The sequence below is a fragment of the Drosophila albomicans genome, chromosome 3 (genome assembly GCF_009650485.2).
Source record: "Drosophila albomicans strain 15112-1751.03 chromosome 3, ASM965048v2, whole genome shotgun sequence".
Classification (NCBI taxonomy): domain Eukaryota; kingdom Metazoa; phylum Arthropoda; class Insecta; order Diptera; family Drosophilidae; genus Drosophila; species Drosophila albomicans.
The window spans coordinates 11,741,144-11,760,767 of NC_047629.2; the positions used below are offsets into that span (position 1 = coordinate 11,741,144).

The 19,624-nt window shown below is 37.6% G+C and overlaps 1 protein-coding gene across 30 annotated transcripts in view; it reads left to right on the forward strand.

Moving 5' to 3' along the window:
- The window catches only part of LOC117567062 (protein muscleblind), a 203,697-nt gene that overhangs the window by 83,075 nt on the left and 100,998 nt on the right, over positions 1-19,624 (forward strand). For 18 of the 30 annotated variants that reach the window (XM_052005002.1, XM_052005000.1, XM_052005004.1 and 15 more), the window contains 2 exons: positions 2,453-3,316; positions 4,074-4,106. The exons of 1 other annotated variant lie outside the window; for it this stretch is intronic. In XM_052005002.1, the coding sequence (XP_051860962.1) occupies positions 3,128-3,316; positions 4,074-4,106 (222 nt within the window). In that variant the 5' untranslated portion in view covers positions 2,453-3,127. Of the gene's footprint in view, positions 1-1,374; positions 1,397-2,452; positions 3,317-4,073; positions 4,107-19,624 lie in introns of those variants that run through there. 11 more of the 30 variants (XM_052005005.1, XM_052005008.1, XM_052005012.1 and 8 more) reach the window with 2 other exon arrangements.

Consider the following 19,624-nt stretch of genomic DNA (forward strand, 5'->3'; position numbering starts at 1 on the left):
TCTTTTAAACTTGTCTAAGAAACTTTAGCAGCTCTGCAGCTTCGTCTAGCAATATGACCATGTTTAGTATATTGAGCACTGTGTGGTATATTACTGGGGTATATTTCTTTTTAGTGAGCAACTCGTTTAAATTTGTCACAGATACCTTGCAGCTCTGTAGCTTCGTCTAACAATGTGACCGTGTTTAGTATATGGAGTACTGTGTGGTATATTTTACTGTGGTATATTTTCGTGTAGTGATCAAGTCGTTTAATACCGCAACATAGTCTCAATACAAGTTAAGGGTATTGCAAAGTCTTCTGAACTCGACTGTAGCTTTCACACTTGACTATTTATTTTTTTTGGGTATCCAAGTTGGATATCAACTTGAAATACGGAAAAGCAATTTGCAGCTGACATCATGCAAAACCGACCTCAACAGCATTTCAGAGACAGAGACTCTCGGACAAGTATACAAAGTTTTATATCCGCAGATTGTCTATGCGGACAGCAGCAGCAACAAGTTGAAATATATACAAAATTTATAAATTTATAAATGCGTTTTGTTCTTCATTTCTATTTTTAATGGCATTTGCTTTTGTTTTTATCTTTCGAAAATAGCCCGTAGATAATTTACTGTAAATGTATTGGCATTATATACTATATAAATACTAACAAGTGTGTATATCTGGCACACTAAAAGATAGGAAAAAGGCCAGGAAAAGATAGCACATTATGGAATTTGGTAGGAAATTTAAAATACTCTATTTCGATATTGCACATTCGAATGTTGTTCAAGGTTCTGTGTGGGCAAATCTGAAAATGATTTCAATCATTTCATAGTTTTCTGTTATATTTATATTTATGAAATTATATTTGGTTATTTTTAGCATTCAATCAAATTGAGTTACATCAAATTATTCGAAAATAATCAAGTACTTGACTCTATACATTTTTATTCGTTTTTGATTTCTCAAACATCATTAAATTGTTTCGGTTTGCTTTTGAATGAAAAAATTGATTCATGTACGCGGCAGATAAGATAAGATTGTGTGCCTTATGACAACAATAAGTAAAATGCCAAAATGAGAGAGAGAGAGGGAGAGAGATAAAACAATCAAACAAGATAGAAAGCCAGGCAAAAAACAGAATATCAAACGTTAAACGTTAAATTTGTGTGGCGTCATCGATGATTGAATCATTTGTGGGTTTTCTTAGTATATGCCACATAGTATATAAATAAATATTGCCGCGAGAGCATTGCTTCCATAAGTATTTTATTTTACACAATAACTAAATGAATTTTATTACGTGTCAAAGTTAACATCTTACTAATATCAGTTTTTTACAGTAAATATTTGTTGAAATGTAAAAATTCATTAAACAAAAATCGTTTAACTCAATAAATCAGAGAGCGGTAAGTGCGTTGAATTCTTTCTATTCGCTTTTGCTAAGGACGCGTAGAAATACGATAGAAATATGAAATATGAAATTGAAAGCATACAATATAATCTCTATAAGCCATTTGCCGTGCAATCAATTAAACTTGCTCTAGTTATGCCATCAACAAAAGTGAACAAAACTCCAGTTCCCCCGCGGTCTACTATCTACATATGTATATGTGTCTCGTTATTTTATTATCTATCTGTCTATGTTGCTTCTGCTATTATATGAAAAAATAATGCATTAGTTTTTAGTTTTGTATAATTATTTTTGATTGTTGTATTTGTATTTTACGCCGAATGCTACAAATCCAAAATGCAGATGAGAAAGGCAATCCCAATGGAAATACGAAAAACGAAAAAAACAAAAAACGCACTTTATTTGTAGTTTTCCTAAATATGAACCGTGTCTTGAATGGAAATTGCTCCATAGGCTGTGGGCTGCGGGCTTCGCATTATTGTGGCTGCAAGATGCTCTGTTACTATATACATATATAAATATATTTATGCTATAATTTTGCAATGAGCAGCGAGCACTGTGCGGACGTTTAGCATTAAATGCATATTCTTTTATGTTGTAGTTACTTTTTAAGTTAGGTTAGCGATAAATACAAAATACTAGAAAATTATGGAAACATGGCAAACACTTTTTAAGCTTAACAAACACCTAACACATTTTTTTTTTTGATCACATTGAATTCAAATAACAAATGCTCTTAATAATTGCGTGCTACTAATAAACACATTTAACCATCATGTCCAATCACACTTACACTCACACTTTATACTCACTCGTGCATATGGTATTTTAATATACTATATCTAGTATTTAAATATATGCATAAAATGCGCTGTCTTCTGTCTCTGTCTCTGTCGCACTATAGCATATTTGATCTGTCTCTTTCTGTCCATCCCAGTGTGTGTTCTGGTCAATTATTTAACGATTTGTACGATATTTCAATACTTCTGCAATGAACCAAGTATTTGGTATAAGCCTAAACGTCTATTTCTCTTTTCTATTCTCATTTCAGATAATGTAAAATCAGCGTATGCTCAATAAAGAAAGCTTACCCAAAACATAAAGCCGCTAAACTTGCAAAAAACAAAAAAACAAAATCAATGAAGTTATAGCAGCGTATGTGCAAAATACATAATACGTATCTATATATATTTATATAAACGGTCGTTCCAATCAAAACTACAAAAAAAAAAAAACAAAAAAAAAAACCCCAACTCTTGGCCAGGAAAGGCTTTAAGTACCCAAGCTATCAACTATCAGCTATCCCCCAGCTTTGCAATCCTCAAATAAAAAAAAAAGAATACCAAAAAAAATAAAACAGCAGCAAAAAATACGCTATTATTTATGCTACATTGATCTGTATACCTTATACATAGGTGCTGTGCTCTGTGCTAAGAGCTGTTGAATTTTTGTGTGAACCAGAAGCGAATCGCAAAGTCTAACACTTATAACAATAATAATATATTATATACGTATAAATATATTTGAAAGCCAACGTCATACAGTAAACGCGCAAGACAACACAACACATCTAGTCGCCAGATAAGCTATCTATAAAGCATCCCCAGCTAATCGATAAAAGATATACATACTACTACTACTATATACTATACTCTATATATATATAGATATATAGTTTAAACTAGTACCACATACCGCATATTATACTACTACTACCGCTGCTGCAATGGCCAACGTGGTGAACATGAACAGCCTGCTCAATGGCAAGGACTCGCGCTGGCTGCAATTGGAGGTTTGCCGTGAGTTTCAGCGCAACAAATGCTCGCGTCAGGATACGGAGTGCAAGTTCGCCCATCCCCCGGCCAATGTTGAGGTGCAGAACGGCAAGGTCACCGCTTGCTACGATAGTATCAAGGTCAGTATCCCGTCCAGTCTCCCAAAGTATCGAATCTACCTTATACCAAAGTAAACCAAAACACATGAGTTCATTACCAAACAACCACCACAACTTTGCTTTTATCGTGTCCAAGAATATGGAATGTAGCTTGTAAGCTTTTACTTGTACTCTTTAATCTGTAATCCATCATGACTCAAATACTCAAAATATATATGTATATCCTTGCCTCCCCTTACCTTCTCTCTGTGTAAGACCAAGAACCTTCCAGCCATCTATCAAATTGCATCTGAGGACAAGCCCGATCAAGTTTTTACTGATCTCGCTGCGCTTCTGCTGTATGTGCTTTTGTGCTTATCTTTTATATATATTTTTTGTTTGAGCTTTTATCTAAGTATAGCTGAAGCTTAGTGGATGCTTTCTGTCTTTCTCTCTGAACCACTCGCCCCGCTTGAGTGTCGCCTATTATTATACTATATATATTTAACTGCCTTATAACCAACACTGCATTGTGCGAATGAGCTTCCGACGAGCTTTCACCTTAAGCGTAGCTGGCTCAACGCTTGAATGTGAATGATTTTTTCTGTTTTTTTTTTTTTTTGTTTTTGTTGGAGTTGTGTTTGAAGTAGACAAAGCGCGACATCAGAGATTGCCAGTATATTGCACTATTCCAGGGATGTAATACAAATTATATATAACTAATTGAAAACGAACGAAACGAATCGATTAAGTAAAATAAACAAATAAATAATTTAATGTCACATTTGAGTGATTCTAGGCGACGCTTCAATTAGACATGGATAACTTCAAGGTAAACCTAAAATATTAATAACACTTTGCAACGTAGTATACTTACTTTATTATTACTATGTGTACTTTTACAATATATGGTACAAAATTCGTTTTTCCTTTTTGCCATTCAACTCGTGCCCAACTCGTATCCAACAAAGTCCTGTTCATTGAACAGTTCCACTCCATTCAATGCCCATTTCGATGTGTCCTTTTTCGATGTCCCTTTTACCATGCAATATTGAAATTTTCCTCTTCTGTAGGCAGCCGAAAAAAAAGTGAAACTGTGTAAATTAGCCTCCTAGTGAAGCCAAAAACGAAGCAAGTAACAAAGCAACAGTCGAGTGTGCTCGACTGAAAGATACCCGCTAACCATTCGAAGTAAATGCAAAACAATGCAAAAACGGTAGAATCGTCAAATATGTTACATACTTCACATACCAGAAAAATACTACGTTATACCAAAATCTGTATTTCGTATATTGATATATAATTGATATACCAAAAAAATATTAAATTATACCAAAATCTGTATTTCGTATATTAATATATAATTAATATACCAAAAAAATATTAAATTATACCAAAATCTGTATTTCGTATATTGACTCACTGCTATTTTGCACATATGATCATAAAAATATTTCAAAATAATATACTTAAAAACTAAAATACACCAAATATCCTATTTCGTATATTTATATACTGCTAATTTGGAAATATGAGCTTAGAAATTGTCCAAATTATATACAGAATATACTAAAATATACCAAAAACTGTATTTCGTATATCGTTATATTACTACCATCAAAATATGTGATACCCTTCTACGATATGAACAGCAGGTATAAAAACGAAGCAGTATAGCAAAAAAGAACTTCGATGACTGCGACGCAGTTCAGATTTTTTTCCGTTAGAATTACGACTAAATTCGCTGTGGCGTCAGAAACAACAACGCTGAAACAAAATATCTAGACAATGTGCGGAAAAATTAAGTTTCCCAATTTTTTTTGGTTGCTTTCCAAAAGCTTTTCCTTTGTGTGTGTGTGTGTGTGTCTCGGTGAGGACATTGTTGTCAACGCAAACAACGAACGAGGAGCAACTATGTAAAATGGCAACATGAAGCAAAGTATTTTACTTATACTTGTGTTTAATATTGACAAAATGCCGCCCCCATTATCATTATAATCATCGTGATTAAGTTCGTCATCATCACCAAAATTGCGAGGGAATAAAAATGATGCTTGCTAAATTTCGTAGCCGCCTTTTAGGTGTCCGTCGTTGCCACTTGTTTGGTTAACGGCTGCGGCGAGTGGAGAATGGAGAGAACGAAGAGTAGACAGTAGCGACTGGCGGAGACTTTTGTTATTTTAACAAAACTTTAAAGCGTGAAGGAATCGAGTGGGGAATCTCCCTGAGCTCATCCCCGCACTGAGTTCCTGGGTCCCTTCGAGCTTCGAGTCCTTCGTTCTCCTGATGGGAGATTGGCTGAGTGTGCAAACAATAGTTAAAACTGATGTTTGTAAGTAGTTCGTTGTTATTGTTACTGTTGTTGTTGTTGCTGTTGGGGTGCCTCTTAGTTATTGTACTTTTCACGCCTGTCCGCATGAGAGTGGAGTCCTTCCTAATTGAGCCACTGCCTATTGTCCTATAGTCCACATCCTGTTTCTTTTTTTTCTGTTTACTTTGACAGACACTTTAATAAAAGAATTTCCATTGGCTTTAAAGAGATGATTTTCAGTTGTTTCTGGTTTGACTTTAGCTCAATTTGAACCCATTTCTAGCGGAGTGAATATTTTGTAAAATGCTTAATATATTGTCTGAAGATTATTATTAATACCAGACACCGACCATACACAATTGTGAGTTTGTAAGCTTAATTTACCCCATCTTGTAGCCATGAAATCTCTAAAGCCTTCGCCAATTAGGGGATTTGAGTCACAGCTGAGCAAGTTCTTGGGCTTGGGCTTGGATAGTAACTACATCACATAAAGTGGTCAAAAGATGAGTCAGCTTTAACCCTGTAACAGCTGCGCGATGGAAATGAAAAGCGAAAGGCAGCGGGGCAACCACATACATATTCGGTATACTGAACGTTTTATAGTATAAAAAAAATATCCTTCAGTTGCTATGGGAGAAAGTTTTTGTTGCTCATGGTCGGTCGGACTGGTAAATAAAGCTCAGACATTCATTGCCCACAAATTAATTGTGTTATCCTATTAATTAACTATGCAGTAAAGTTGCCAAGCAATTTGGTTCGCTGAGCGAGTTTTTCTGCCCCAGCCGCATGACGTGCACAGTTTTCCTTTTCTTTTTGTCGTTTTTTTTTTCTTCTTGTTTTGTTCGCTCCTCTTTATTCCCAGGCTTTGAGTGTTGTAATTGTAGCTGAGTGTGTTTATACTCATTTTCACCTCTTTTTCCCTAGCGAGTGCGTGTGTGTGTAAGTGTGTGTGTGTGTGTTCGAGTGTGTGTGTGTGCTTGACACACAAATCGGGAGGCGTGCGGCATGTGTTGGGTTTAAATGTATAACGAACTTAAACGTGCAAGTAACCAGCATATAATGGACGTCAACCAGTTTAAGGACACGAGGCCTACGGGTCGTTGCTTGATACGTATACACACCCGCCTCTGCCTATGTATTCAACTTGTGTGTGCGTGTGTGTGTGTGCACACCACGACACTAATTTACGAGCATAGTTGAGTTAGAGACTCTCTCTATTGTAGACGCTCTAATGAAATTTACTTTGGGGTTACGAGCAAGAACACAAGTGTGTTTAGAATTTCAAGCCCAGTTCCATTTAAACTCAAATAGTCGAATGATTACCGAGAACCTATTAATTGTCCTTATTTAGGAGATCATTTCAGGATTACGCAACTCATTCCTCAACCCCATTCGTTGTTGACCTTTTTCGCAAACGATTTAAAGAAAAAGGCACTCGGAAAGGAGTAAGGCAAAATGCAATGGGCCCAGCGTAAAACATTTTCCGCTTTATAATTTTCTTGTCACAACCATTTTCACGCTATGCTTTGGCGCTGCCAATGTCACCGCCCTCTCCCCAAAGAGTCGCCAAGAGTTAGCCTGGTTAGTTGGCTGCCTGGCTGGCTGGCTGGTTGGTGCCACTTTATCCGGCTGGCTTGGCCGCATTTTGCGTCCTTTTGCCTTTCGCGCGCTTTTGCTACTTAACCAACTGTAAAGCTCTCGGCCATATTGTGTGGCACCTTATTTTTCTATTATATTTTCAACACTGCCGCTGGAATGAACACAGCACACACTTTCCACACTTCTCGCCTCCTCTCTCTCTCTCTCTCTCTCTCTCTCTCTCTCTCCTCTTCCTCTGAAGTCTCTGGGCAACAAAAGTCAAGTTCCATGCCATGCAAATTATGAGCTCGTACTACAAAAATGAAAAAAAAAAATACAACAGAAAAAAATGAAAACAACAGACTGAAATATAAAAAATAATACGGCAAAAAAAAAGAATATGGCTTCCTGCAAAGAAAATGAAAATGGCAACTCTTCCGCCACAAAGCGTGAGAAGCGCGTCTCGTAACGGAGAAGAGAATAGGAGTGAGGGGAGAGATGAGAGGTTGAGGAGATCAGAAAGCCAACAATGTGCGCCACTTTGAAGTTATTTTGTTTTAGTTTTCAACGTTCAGCGTTGTTTATTTCTATTTCATTTTGTAGTTGACGCTTGAATTTCCTGGCGCCTTGCGGCTGTTGTCAGTCGGAAATACTTGGGTAATTAAATTTGAAAGACAACCGGAATCCTCGAACAGAGTTTCGCTCTCGTTCTCGTTATGGTTTCTATTCCAGCTCTAGCCTTGGTTCTAACTCAGTGTTATCAAATTATTCTTAATTATATCTGCTTTTTACAACATCCCAAATTTTTCATAAGTATTAACTTATCATATTTGTCGAACAAAAAGCAAAACAACAGAACTTGGAGTAGTAGTGAATTCTAGTTTAAAATTGCGGTATTTTTGATAAAATATACCAAATTTATATACTAAATAAATACTAAAATACATTAGAAACTACATTTGGTATATCGATATACCGAATATGCAATACGAAAGAAATAATAAAACATATCAGAAACTATATTTGGTTATATACTGAATATGTCTTAAGATACTAAAGTATACCAAAAGCTATATTTAATATTGAATTCTAGTAAGAACTGCGATACTAAAGCTAAAATATCTCAAACTGATATATTGAAGAAATACTAAAACTATATTTTGTATATTGATATACTGAATATGTCATAAGATACTAAAATATACCAAAAGTTATATTTAATATTGAATTCCAGTAAAAACTGATACATTGTCGATCAAATATACCAAATCTATATATTGAAAAATACTAAAATATACCGAAACCCATATTTGGGATATATTTAGATATGCCGACCATGTCTTAAGATACTAAAATATAAGAAGCTATAGTATATTTAAATGAATTAAATTTACAAATAATACACAAAAATCAACTAAAAACGGGTATGAAATTTGGAGTTTCTTATATACAATAAATATATTCTCATTATTAAAAAGATTGAAATTCTCTTATAAAGTACAACTCTATACAAAGTATTTCTTATAAATAATTTAATCAAGAATCTATTGGTTTCTTCATTTTGAATAATCAAAGTATAATTTTAAAATATAACAATGTAATTTGTCTTTTAGTGGAATAATTATAGATTCAACACATTTAAAATACAAACATTATGTGGTGCAAATTGAACAATGTTGACTTATTTTTGATTTAAAGCATCTTAAATTGGTTTCTTTACTCTTCACTCTGCTGTCTGCATTCACCATAATCCTTGGGTATTGGCGACACCTTTTAAGCACTGCGAAAATCTGTGTTCAAGTGGTCGTTGGCACGCAGGAGTTGTTGCTAATTTGTTATGCCTTACACACGTTGCACTTTGAAATTCCGCAACAAAATTCAAGTCAATAACTCAGAAGCTGGTTGGTTGTCAGGAGCTCGCAGGAGCCAGCACTTAATGCATTATGCAGCAGCAAGTTGTGGCATGTCCTTGCGCAGCTAAAATACGACGATGGGTTGCCTTTCGGAATGGGGGGTTCTGCAATTGGATTGCAGCTGCAGCAAGTTGCTGGAGCACATGTGCAGTCGCAGTTGCTGAAACCTACACAATTCATTCGTCCTGGCTCTGTGTCTGTGTGTGTGTGTGTGTGTATCCTGGGCTGCGTCCGGAACGTGACTGCAGCAATGTCGGCGGCAAATCGAGCGGGCATAGCATGTCTTAAATAAAATAAATGGCACATTATCAATATAAACAAGAGGAGGACGTCGCGTACGCGAGCTGAAAGCGTAAAGTTGTTAAGTTACTTAAGCCAACAAATGAAGCAGCCCAAGTCGAAGTCGAAGATGAGACCAGGGTGCAGGGAGTGAGTAGAGAGGGAGAGAGTGTAGAGCGCAGCGAAAGACTAGCTAAACACAGTCACGAGCCTGACAAATTGCTGTCTGACTGCAGACATCCAGACAGCAGGACTTGCATCTCTAAATTCCACTCAAACTTCTCTCTCTTTCTCTCTGTATGTGTGTGTGTGTGTGTGTGTTGTCCTGACCAACAAACAAACGTGGCTCCTCTGTGGCGCCATTTCTTTTCATATCGTATTGCTGAACGTGAACTATCATGGGTGCAAGAAACTTGCCAAGCAAATAAAAACTAATGCTCCACAGCGATGAATATGAATGTTCCGACTTAAGCTCAACTCAACTTAACTGAACGAGCAAAAAAAAACAAAGTAGAAATGGAGTAAATGTAAGTAAGAGAAATGCGACAACTTCTCGTATTTCTCAGCGAAAATGTAAAGTTTTAATTTGCTGCCACCGATTGACAAAGAGACAAAGTGTCAAAAGTTCATATGAAAATAACTTGATAACTTTTTTGCAGGCTTTCTTTCACTTGTCAATTGCGAAAAATGCATTTACTCTATGTGTGCTACGTGTAATTTATTCATATGATTGTCAATCAAATTCGACTTGTGATATATGCCAGTCGACAAAAGAGAGGCTGTCAAATTTCACAAAGCAGAAAAAACTTCCCCATGGATTAAATGCAATTAGATTAGCTCGAAATCAACGATGCAGCCTCTAGAATGTGGAGTCTTCCTTACAAATAATAGCAGTATAGAAAACCCAATAAATTTAAAGAGGAAAAGTATAAGAATTGTCTGAGTCTGTGTCTGTGTGTGTGTGAGCAGTGACAAAGTGCCAACGAGAAAAGAATTTCTCTGTGTGTGTTGGTGTGTGTGTGAAATTGGAGTTTAGGTATATCAAATAACTTTGACTTTACACATTATTAAACCGCACTGTCGACAACTGCAGCGAAGAAGAAAGAGAGAAGCGAGCGCAGAGAAATAAATCGAGACAAACAAACAAAGCAGTTGCTGCACATTTGTAAGGACATAAGGCTCAAGAATTCGCATTCGCATTCGCAGGACGAGCTCCAGCTATTCCTGTTGCATTCAATGTCTCGGGCTCTGTCGCCAACGGCGTGTCGACTTTTTCTACTTGACAAACTCAACAAACAATTGTCAGCCTTGTCGTCCTTATTGCAGCAGCAGCAGCAACACAGTTCCTTCGAGGACTTGCATTCATGGTCCTGGCTCTTGAATTTTTGAGCAGAAATTGATTAAAGCGGCCAAATTGTTTGCAATGAAACTTTAAGTTCACGCCACGCCATGCCACGAGTCTTCCTCTCTTCCTCCCTCCCTCTTCGCTCTTGCTGTTGCTTTTCTTACATCGTTTTCCTCGCTTTCTTATGCTTTCGTTATATCAGCAGCGACTGCAGCATTTTCTTTTGCCGCTGGCGTTGCGGCAAAGTCAATGAGTGGCAATATGCCACCAATAATTCAGGTCACGCGACTTGTCGTCGACAACGACGTCTTGGCCTCTGGCACAGTGGGCCACAATTGCATTTTCGCTGATCGATAATGCAAATGGGGAAGCGTTATGAATTTCATTTTCAATTTAAGTTGTTTTTTAAATTAACTATACATAGTTTGAGTAAATCATTCTATTACCGGATAAATTTAGTGTTTGCTTATGCTCTTTTTTGTTCCACTGTGCCACTCTCTGGCTCCACATCAGCTCCGCTCCTTCCTGCCACACACTGCGGGTATATTGTGGAATTTTCTATTGCCTTTTTCTGGAGGAGAGTAAAGCACGCTTTCGGCCTGCTGCCTGCCTTCTTTAGCTCCTCCACAATCAACATCGACAACGACAACGACATCAACATCACAAATACACACACACATACACACACGTTGTGTGCTCACCATTGTGTGCTGACATCGTTAGGCTATTCCACAACGTCTCCTACGGCTCCTTCTTTTCATTTTGTCCCAATGCTGATGCAATTTTAATGAAGCTGCGGCATGCGGCAGTTGCACGCGCTATTGGCGCAACTTGCGCTTTTTATGCTTCATTTTTGCTGTTGACATACTCAAAGAGGCCTCTTCTCCCATTCTATTGTGAAATGGGCCATACATAAGAGAAAAGTACGAGGTCGTAGTCTAAATAATCCAGCGCAGCTAAATTTGTAAATACCTCCGATACGAAGGATAAACTCCAAATTTTGATTGGTCAAAGTCCGAAGCTCGAACTATGTCTGTCAATAGGGAGTTAAGTTTTAGCCTAATAAACGAATGCATGAATACAGACAAAGGAGAAGGAGGAGGAGGAGGAGAAGGCAGCCCCCAGGACATTCGACAGACTGTGTTTGTCTGTGCTGGTGCCTGACCAGAGAGTCATGTCTGACCAGTCTGCAACTGAGCGGTCAGGGTTTGCCTTTGAATAAATGCCATAATTTATGGTCAAAAGTTTGCTTCTGCACACATTTTGTGGGGATCACTTGAAGCGTAGCTATTTAGTGAGCTTTCTCTTCTCCAACTACGAGTATTTATTGATGCAACTCCTGCTGTTGCTCCTTCTCCTCCTTTTTCTGCTGCTTATGATACCATGATGATGATGATGATGATGATGCCCAGATCCTTCAGTTGCCTCAAATGCCAATGCCCAGTGCAGTTCATTTGAAAACTTTGCTCGGTTACATTTCGGTGTCCATTAGTGTAATTTAGAACTCCACTTAACTTGCCTCAGACTGCAAAATATTGACTACAAATAAGAATAACAGAAAAGCATAGACAGAGCTTTTCAATTTACTTAAGAGTTGAGAGAATTCAATTACACAGCGACACATTACATCGACAGGTGTCGTTGTCTAGGGATGGAAATTAACATATTCATAGCCAAGAATTTTTAGTCGAACTTCCTTTATCCGCTTTTTATCACTCCAGCAAAATTAAACACAAATGTAGCCAAGAGTATTTAGTTCTCGGCGTTTTAAAGCAAACTCTACTTTTATGTTATTGTTTGCTTTCGTCTTCATTCTAATGAAAAACGAGCAATCGCACCACACAAAAATGCTAATCAACAACGAGATCGATAAATGTTTGAATAAGTGTTTGAATTTTGTTTGCGAGGCGACAATGCACACAATGGATTCGAAGCTCGAGGCCAGGCCAGGCCGAGCCGGGCCAGGGAAGTTGTGGCTTTTGCCAATCCAATTTGCATATTATGAGAAAAGTAGCCCAACAATATATACAACTAAAAGTGTCGATGTGTGCGTGCTGTGTAATTGGCAGGAAACCTGAGCTTGTGGATTTCTTGTTCGTCTTGATAACGATGAGTCGAATTTTTATACCCGATATCAATATGACAAGATAAAATTTCAGCTATTGGTATTCTATGGTATATTTTTAATGCAATAGTATAACGATAAATGTAGTCTAACTTTTGGTATAATTTTGGTAACCTTTCAGTGTATTAATTTGGTATATTTTTTCGAAACCTGAGTTTGTGATTTGATTTGATTTGATTTAGTGTTCGTCTTGATGAGTCGAATTTTTATACCCGATATCTATATGACAAGATAAAGTTGCAGCTATTGGTATTCTATGGTATATTTTTAATGTAGTAGTATAACGATAAAGGTAGTCTAACTTTTGGTATAATTTTGGTAACCTTTCAGTATATTAATTTGGTATATTTTAACGAAACCTGAGTTTGTGATTTGATATGATTTGATTGATTTTTTATTCCTGATATCTACATATATGAAAAAACGGTTGCAGTATATTCTATAGTATTTTTTAAATTTTGTAGTATATCGATATATTTTAGTATATTTAAAGTTTTTTCTTATATTCAGTTAACAGAAAACGGTTGCAGCTGTTGGTATTCTACAGTTTTTTTATTTTTTAATACATCAATATCTTTTGGTATATTTTAGTATCATTGGTATCTGAATTCGGTATATTTTAGCGATAAAATCGTACTCCTGGTATTTCACAGTCGAGCACACTCGCTCTCTCAGTTGTTGATGCTAACATTTGCGAACGTTTAAGTTTCGGATAGGTTTCGTAATCTTTAAGAATCTTTAGATAACTCTTATTCTTACATCAGTTAATCCGTATCCTCCCCCTACACATGTATTCACCACATATCAATAGCATTTTAAGCACACTCATCAGACCAATGACAAACAATTTTTACACGTGCCTGTGGAGCAGAAATCCAGTTGATAGCCCCTAGATACGAGAACTCGTATTCGCACACACACACACACATACAAGATTTCTCTTTATTTTTCCTTTTTGGGTAAAGGACGTGCAATCAACGGATTACTTCCGCTATGCTTACTCAGATGGCCAGCCACGAAATAGCAACAATAATTTTAGCTAGGCAAACAGAAAAAAAAGGACAAAGCAGATTTTACTTGTTGGGTGCGGGGGAGGGAGGGAGTGTTTATATGTTTATGTTGTGTGAGTTGGAGAGGAACGATATGAAATCAATATGCTTGTTAACTAAGCCAAAAGCAGACCATCATAAGTTTGTCATGGCAAAGCAACAAACAACTGCAAATATATTTATGTGTTGTACTCTCATAGAAACAATAGGTATATAAATAAAATTGTGTACATCGGTTGTTGAAAATTGAAAATGCGCGAAGCGAACGAGCGACTGTTCAATTGATATCCATCAGTAAAGTGGCACGACAAAATGGCGAGTCTACACAGTGTTGATATATAGTAGATATACTATATACAGACTTATATCAATATATATTTGTATGTACTATATAGAAAAAGTAGAAAATCAATTCAATCACGCTTATCGGAGGCAACGAGCTGAGTGGACTACACAGCCGGGGTGGAGGGGAATGGGTGAAAATTGGGGGAGTTACAAAAGCGAAAAACGTCAGCAACAGCAGCCGGGTAGAAAAAAAATTACGATTCAGTATGTTTACTGTCGCAGCAAAGTAGGGAGAAGTGAAGAAGCATTCTTCAGAGAGACAGAGAGAGAGCGAGAGGGGAGAGTCGCCAATGGGAAGTGACAACAACAATAAAAATTGAAATGGAACTCGAGTCAACGTTTTGATGATTTACGGCTGGCGCTTGGCAAGAGCGAGAAGCGAAAAGCGAAAAGATGTTTATCCTTTTTGAATTGTGCCATCAGTTTTTTGACAGTTTTACTGTTTATAACTATGCACAGTCCGCAACCACTAAACTATATAGTATATCTAGCCATATTCCTATTCATCAAACTGGCGCCACACAGTCGCTGAGTTGTCGCCAACAAAAAATACACAAAAATAAAACGCAAAGATGGCCGCTTATTTATATCCCGCACTGTTATTGTGTGGGTGCCAGAAACGCATTAACTTGGCATTGTTGTGACAGCGGCTTACTTAAATGTTGGCTTATTGATTTCGTTCTCTCCTTTTTTTTTTTGTATTTCGCTGTTGTTCTCTATTTTTTTTGTGGTCTTTAAGTGCGTCATGAGCTGCACTTTTCAGTTGATTGTTCAAGTGTGTGTGTTCAAGTTTCGAAGCTGCCTGCTATAATACTCGCAGCAAACAGCAAAACGGCAGACAGCTAAGCTGCCTGCTAAGTAACTGCACAAACAGCAATGCAATGGAAGTTACTTGATATTTACCATAAATAAACAACAAAGTTGAATGATTCTGCAGCTTTCGAGATGTATTATTGAATATCTGAATACGAAGTGTTTCTTTCCATTTCAATACAAGATAGATCTGCTCACCATCGATAACCATTTTCACTCTCACATTTTAGCATATGCTAACTGGCTGTCAAGCTGGTTACACTTCACTGACTCATTCACATTGTGTGTCCCTATCTCCTCTCTGTGTATTATAGCCCAAGTCCTACACACGTAACGAACAGCGCTCTCTGTGCTATGTGACGTCAACTTTTCAATCACTTTCCAAGCGATTAAACAATCAGCGACATTATAATCTCTGCGCAAAGAGTCATGTATGCAGAGTTGCATCGCTGTAACTATGTATGTCTGTATGTGAGTCTCTAACTCATGTGGATAGCTCATTTGTTTTCTTTTTTCACGTTTTTTTCCTTGCCATTTTGTGCTGTCAAACACGATTTGCATTCGCTTGTGGCTGCTGGTGGGGATTTCATCTTTAGCAAAAGAGATTTAAGATTAGCTACTCTATGATTTCGAGTTTGATCCGCTTGTAAACTTGGTTCGCCAATTAAAACATGCTGGTAAACAGGAAAATTATCAATTTGGCCAAGATTGTGTGTAAAATCCAATTTAATTTTGCATCTTGCGTAAAGTAATGTCGCTCGATAATTCATAATCGCTGCAAAACTGACTTCCGGCTTTCGATTTCAGCTTCAGTTTATTATCTAATAAACGCATATTTACAAATGCGGCCAAATGTTAAGTGTGAGTTTTAATTCAAGTGACTTATTATGCATTCATTTAAATGACATTTATTGTTGGGACGCCAGACTCGAAGCTCACGTGCCCATCTACTGGCTGGTGGAAATGGGCTTAAAAAGCCATTACTGTCAACATTTATAATAGTTTCAAGAGCCTCGAAACAGTGGGAGAAGCAGAGAGGCAAATGTGTCCTTTTCTTACCTTTCCTTTTCTTCTCTCTCGTTTCGTTTCCTTTCCTTGACTTTCCCTTCGCTTTCTCTTTGGCATTGTGTCTATGTTTGTTTACCTTACACTCGAGTGGCATAAAAACAGTAACACATACTCACTCACACTCATATATACATCTTACACGTTCGTAGAAGCAAACACCTGCTTTCAGCCCCAGACAGCCTCAAGTGCCAGACCGAGCTCTCTTGCGGGTTGAGCTCCCTCATTGAAAACAATTTGGCCTATACTGCGTATGAGTAATATATGAAGTGTGCGTTTGTTGACTGCCTGCACAGAAAGAGGAGGAGAAGAGACAGAGCAGAGCAGAGCTGGCATCATAAATGTCAACAGCTGCGCGTGCTTATGCCATTGTGTATGCTCGTATGCTGTGTCGCAGATGCCAACTGAGGCAATGAGAACACTTTGTTAAGTCATTTTACTTAAAATGCCTTACTCAAAGATTGAAGTCCCTGTGGAGTATTTCTTTTTTATCGATTTCACAATACAATCGGTACTATACTGTGTAGGTTTCTATACTGCATATGGTATTAATATACTATACTGGTATATTCTTAGTTCTTAGTTTTCGGTATATTAGTATTTTATTATTTTCGGTATATTATTACAATACAATCTGTACTTTACTATGTAGGTCTCAACTACATAGGTATATTTTGATTGTAGTAGTATATTAATATACCGCATATATAATATATTCTTAGTATTTTTTGATATATTAGTATTTTATTAATAATTTATTATGTTCGGTATATTGTTACTAAATAATCTATATATACTATATTGTCTAGGTTTCTATACTACTTATGGTATATTTTTAATGTAGTAGTATATCGATGTACGCAGTATACCTTTTGTGTATTAATATTTTATTAATAATTAACTATTTCGGTATAGTAAAACATTTCTGATTGAACTGAACTGCCTTTTTTGTAAATCTCTCATTATTGGCATACCTTCGCAGACTTATCTTAAATAGGCGACGATGTTTACGAATTCATTTCAGCATCACAAATTTGCAGCCATCCATTAACAATTCCATTCTATGGCAGCTTAATACCCATTGGTCTATCTCTCTCTCTCTTTCTCCGCGAGGCCTGCTCCGTGGTTTTACTACTTTCGCAGTCACTTTGACAACTTGTGACAATCTGTCTCTCACTCATAATTATTATTATTATCATTATTTTCGGCTTAAATCCTTTCGTCGACTTCATAGCGCACAGCTTTGAGCTATAAGCTTAATGGCAAGCGTCAACAATTTGCCCAAGTTCGTTCGTTTTTCGCCCCTTTTCCTCACTTCCCCTCTCACACTCCCATTAGACGTTGATAGCGGCGTTTGTTTCTTCTCATTCCTCATTCCTCCTCTTTTTAATCGCACTTTTTAATTACTTTCCTTTAATTTTGGCAACTTTTGCTGCTATTTATCTTGTCACATCTTTTTTTTTTAATTATTTCTGCACTTTTATTTCAACATTTCACATTGCGAACACACACACAAAAAAAAAATGTAATAATAATTACATCGAAATGAGGCAATTGTCAAGCGAAGGAGAGAGAAGTTGACATCTTTTAACACATTGAAAAATACGTTTAAATAAATCTGGAATAGTTTAAATATTTGTGATATTTTCAGTACTCCTGCAAATTCTAGTTTAATTGCATGAAATTGCCTGTTCATTCATTTAGAGGGGAGTCCTTAGGGTCCTCAGCTGGAATGTCCCTCAGCCTACAGTAAAAATAATTTAGGTCTTGCACAAAATGAAATTTAATTGTCACATTAAACGTCACGGAATTGAACGACAGGTCCCCAAAGATGCCAGCACACACACCCACACACCCACACACCCACACATTCCCACTCACACCCACACCCAAACATTCACACCCACATACACTCACACATAGTCTCAGAAATTGTAAGAGTAAATTCTCCTGTGCAGCTGTCGACTGTTTTGGGGATATTGTGTGTGCCCCGAGGAGTTGCGACCATGCCAATGCTTCTCATGCGAGAAAATTTAACCTATTTACACAGTAATTTATTTGCTTATAAACATAAAACCACTTTCGCTGAACAATGGGAGCATATGTTAGATGTAGATGGGGAAAATGAAAAGCAGAAAGGAAAGCAAAAGCAAGAGCAAACGCAGAAGGAAAAGGGCAATGGGAAAGGCAGTTACTTAATTTAATAATTTTTACATTTATTGAGACAAAGCGGAGCAGAAAAGAAGAAGCAGCAGCAGCAGTCAAGGGAGCAACAGATCGTGTATAGACGAGGCAAAAACAGAATAAGGACTTTGTCAGCCGTATCCTTTTGCTTCATTTGTGTCGGTTTTTAATTTTGCTCAACAGATGTAAGACTCTCTGTGTGCGTATGTGTGTGTGTGTGTGCATGGGTTGCAAACATACTTAAAACTCAAATATTTGCATACACTCGAGCATTGTTTGCATAAAAATACCAAAAAAAGAGAAAAATAAAAAGGCACAGACGGAGACGGAGACGGAGACAGAAGCACAAAATGAAAGGCAGTAAAAGGCAGCAGCAGACGAACGAAGTTTTGGGGGGAGGAGTAGCACACTCTGTATAAAGAGGGGGTATGGGAAGGCGAAGGCAAGGGGTCTTTGTGCAAAGGAACTGAAGCTGCAATCCCCCAGTTGTTGCCTTAGACCAAAGCAAATTTATTATCACACAAAAGGCAAAAGACGATGCAGACAAGCAAGCCTCTCTCTGCTCCGCTCTGCCTTTGCCACTCTCTTCTAACGTCGGCAATCTATAAAAAGTAGCAGCCCAAGCTTGGCAGCTTTGCTGCTTGCCTGTTTGCCCGCTTGCCTCTGTCTCTCGTATCGAAATAGTAGCAAGAGGGAGCACAAAATCAAACGAAATGAGGCAAACATATACACGATGTGGATGTGGTTCTAGATGTGGATGTGGATGCGGATCCTGGCGCGCAAGCTTTGTGCAAATAAAGCATTTTAATTTTCCAAGACTGGGAGCAAAAAATTTTCGACTGAGGGTAGCTCTAGGGGACCGAACCGTACCCGAACTTGATTGTAACATTTGCCAGGGGGTAATGTATGCCAATGCCTCATGAGACCAGAGAGAGTCCTTGCCTCCTCACATCGCTCGCCTCCAATCACACGAAAGTGGAAAGTGCTCGGCAGGTGTGCCACAATTTGCATAGCTCTAGCAACAGCACAGTTGCCCTCGCTTGCTTTGGTCATGCTGGGGAGAAGGCTCAATTCGGTTGGATGGGGCAGATAAACAAAGAAACTCATACAGAGTACATGGGTAGCAAAAGAACGTGCCACGGCAGCAAAATAGCAGCAAACAGCAGACAGAAAAGACGACAACAACCAAGCGAGCGAGCGAGCAAAGAACACGTTAAGTTTAGCGCAAAATTAAACAATCTTATTACCCGGATTAGTGACAAAAATATGTAACAGCCGAGACAACAGCTCCAGCTCGCGGAGGGTGTGAATACTGCAGGTGTTTCTATTGCCAGCATTATCAA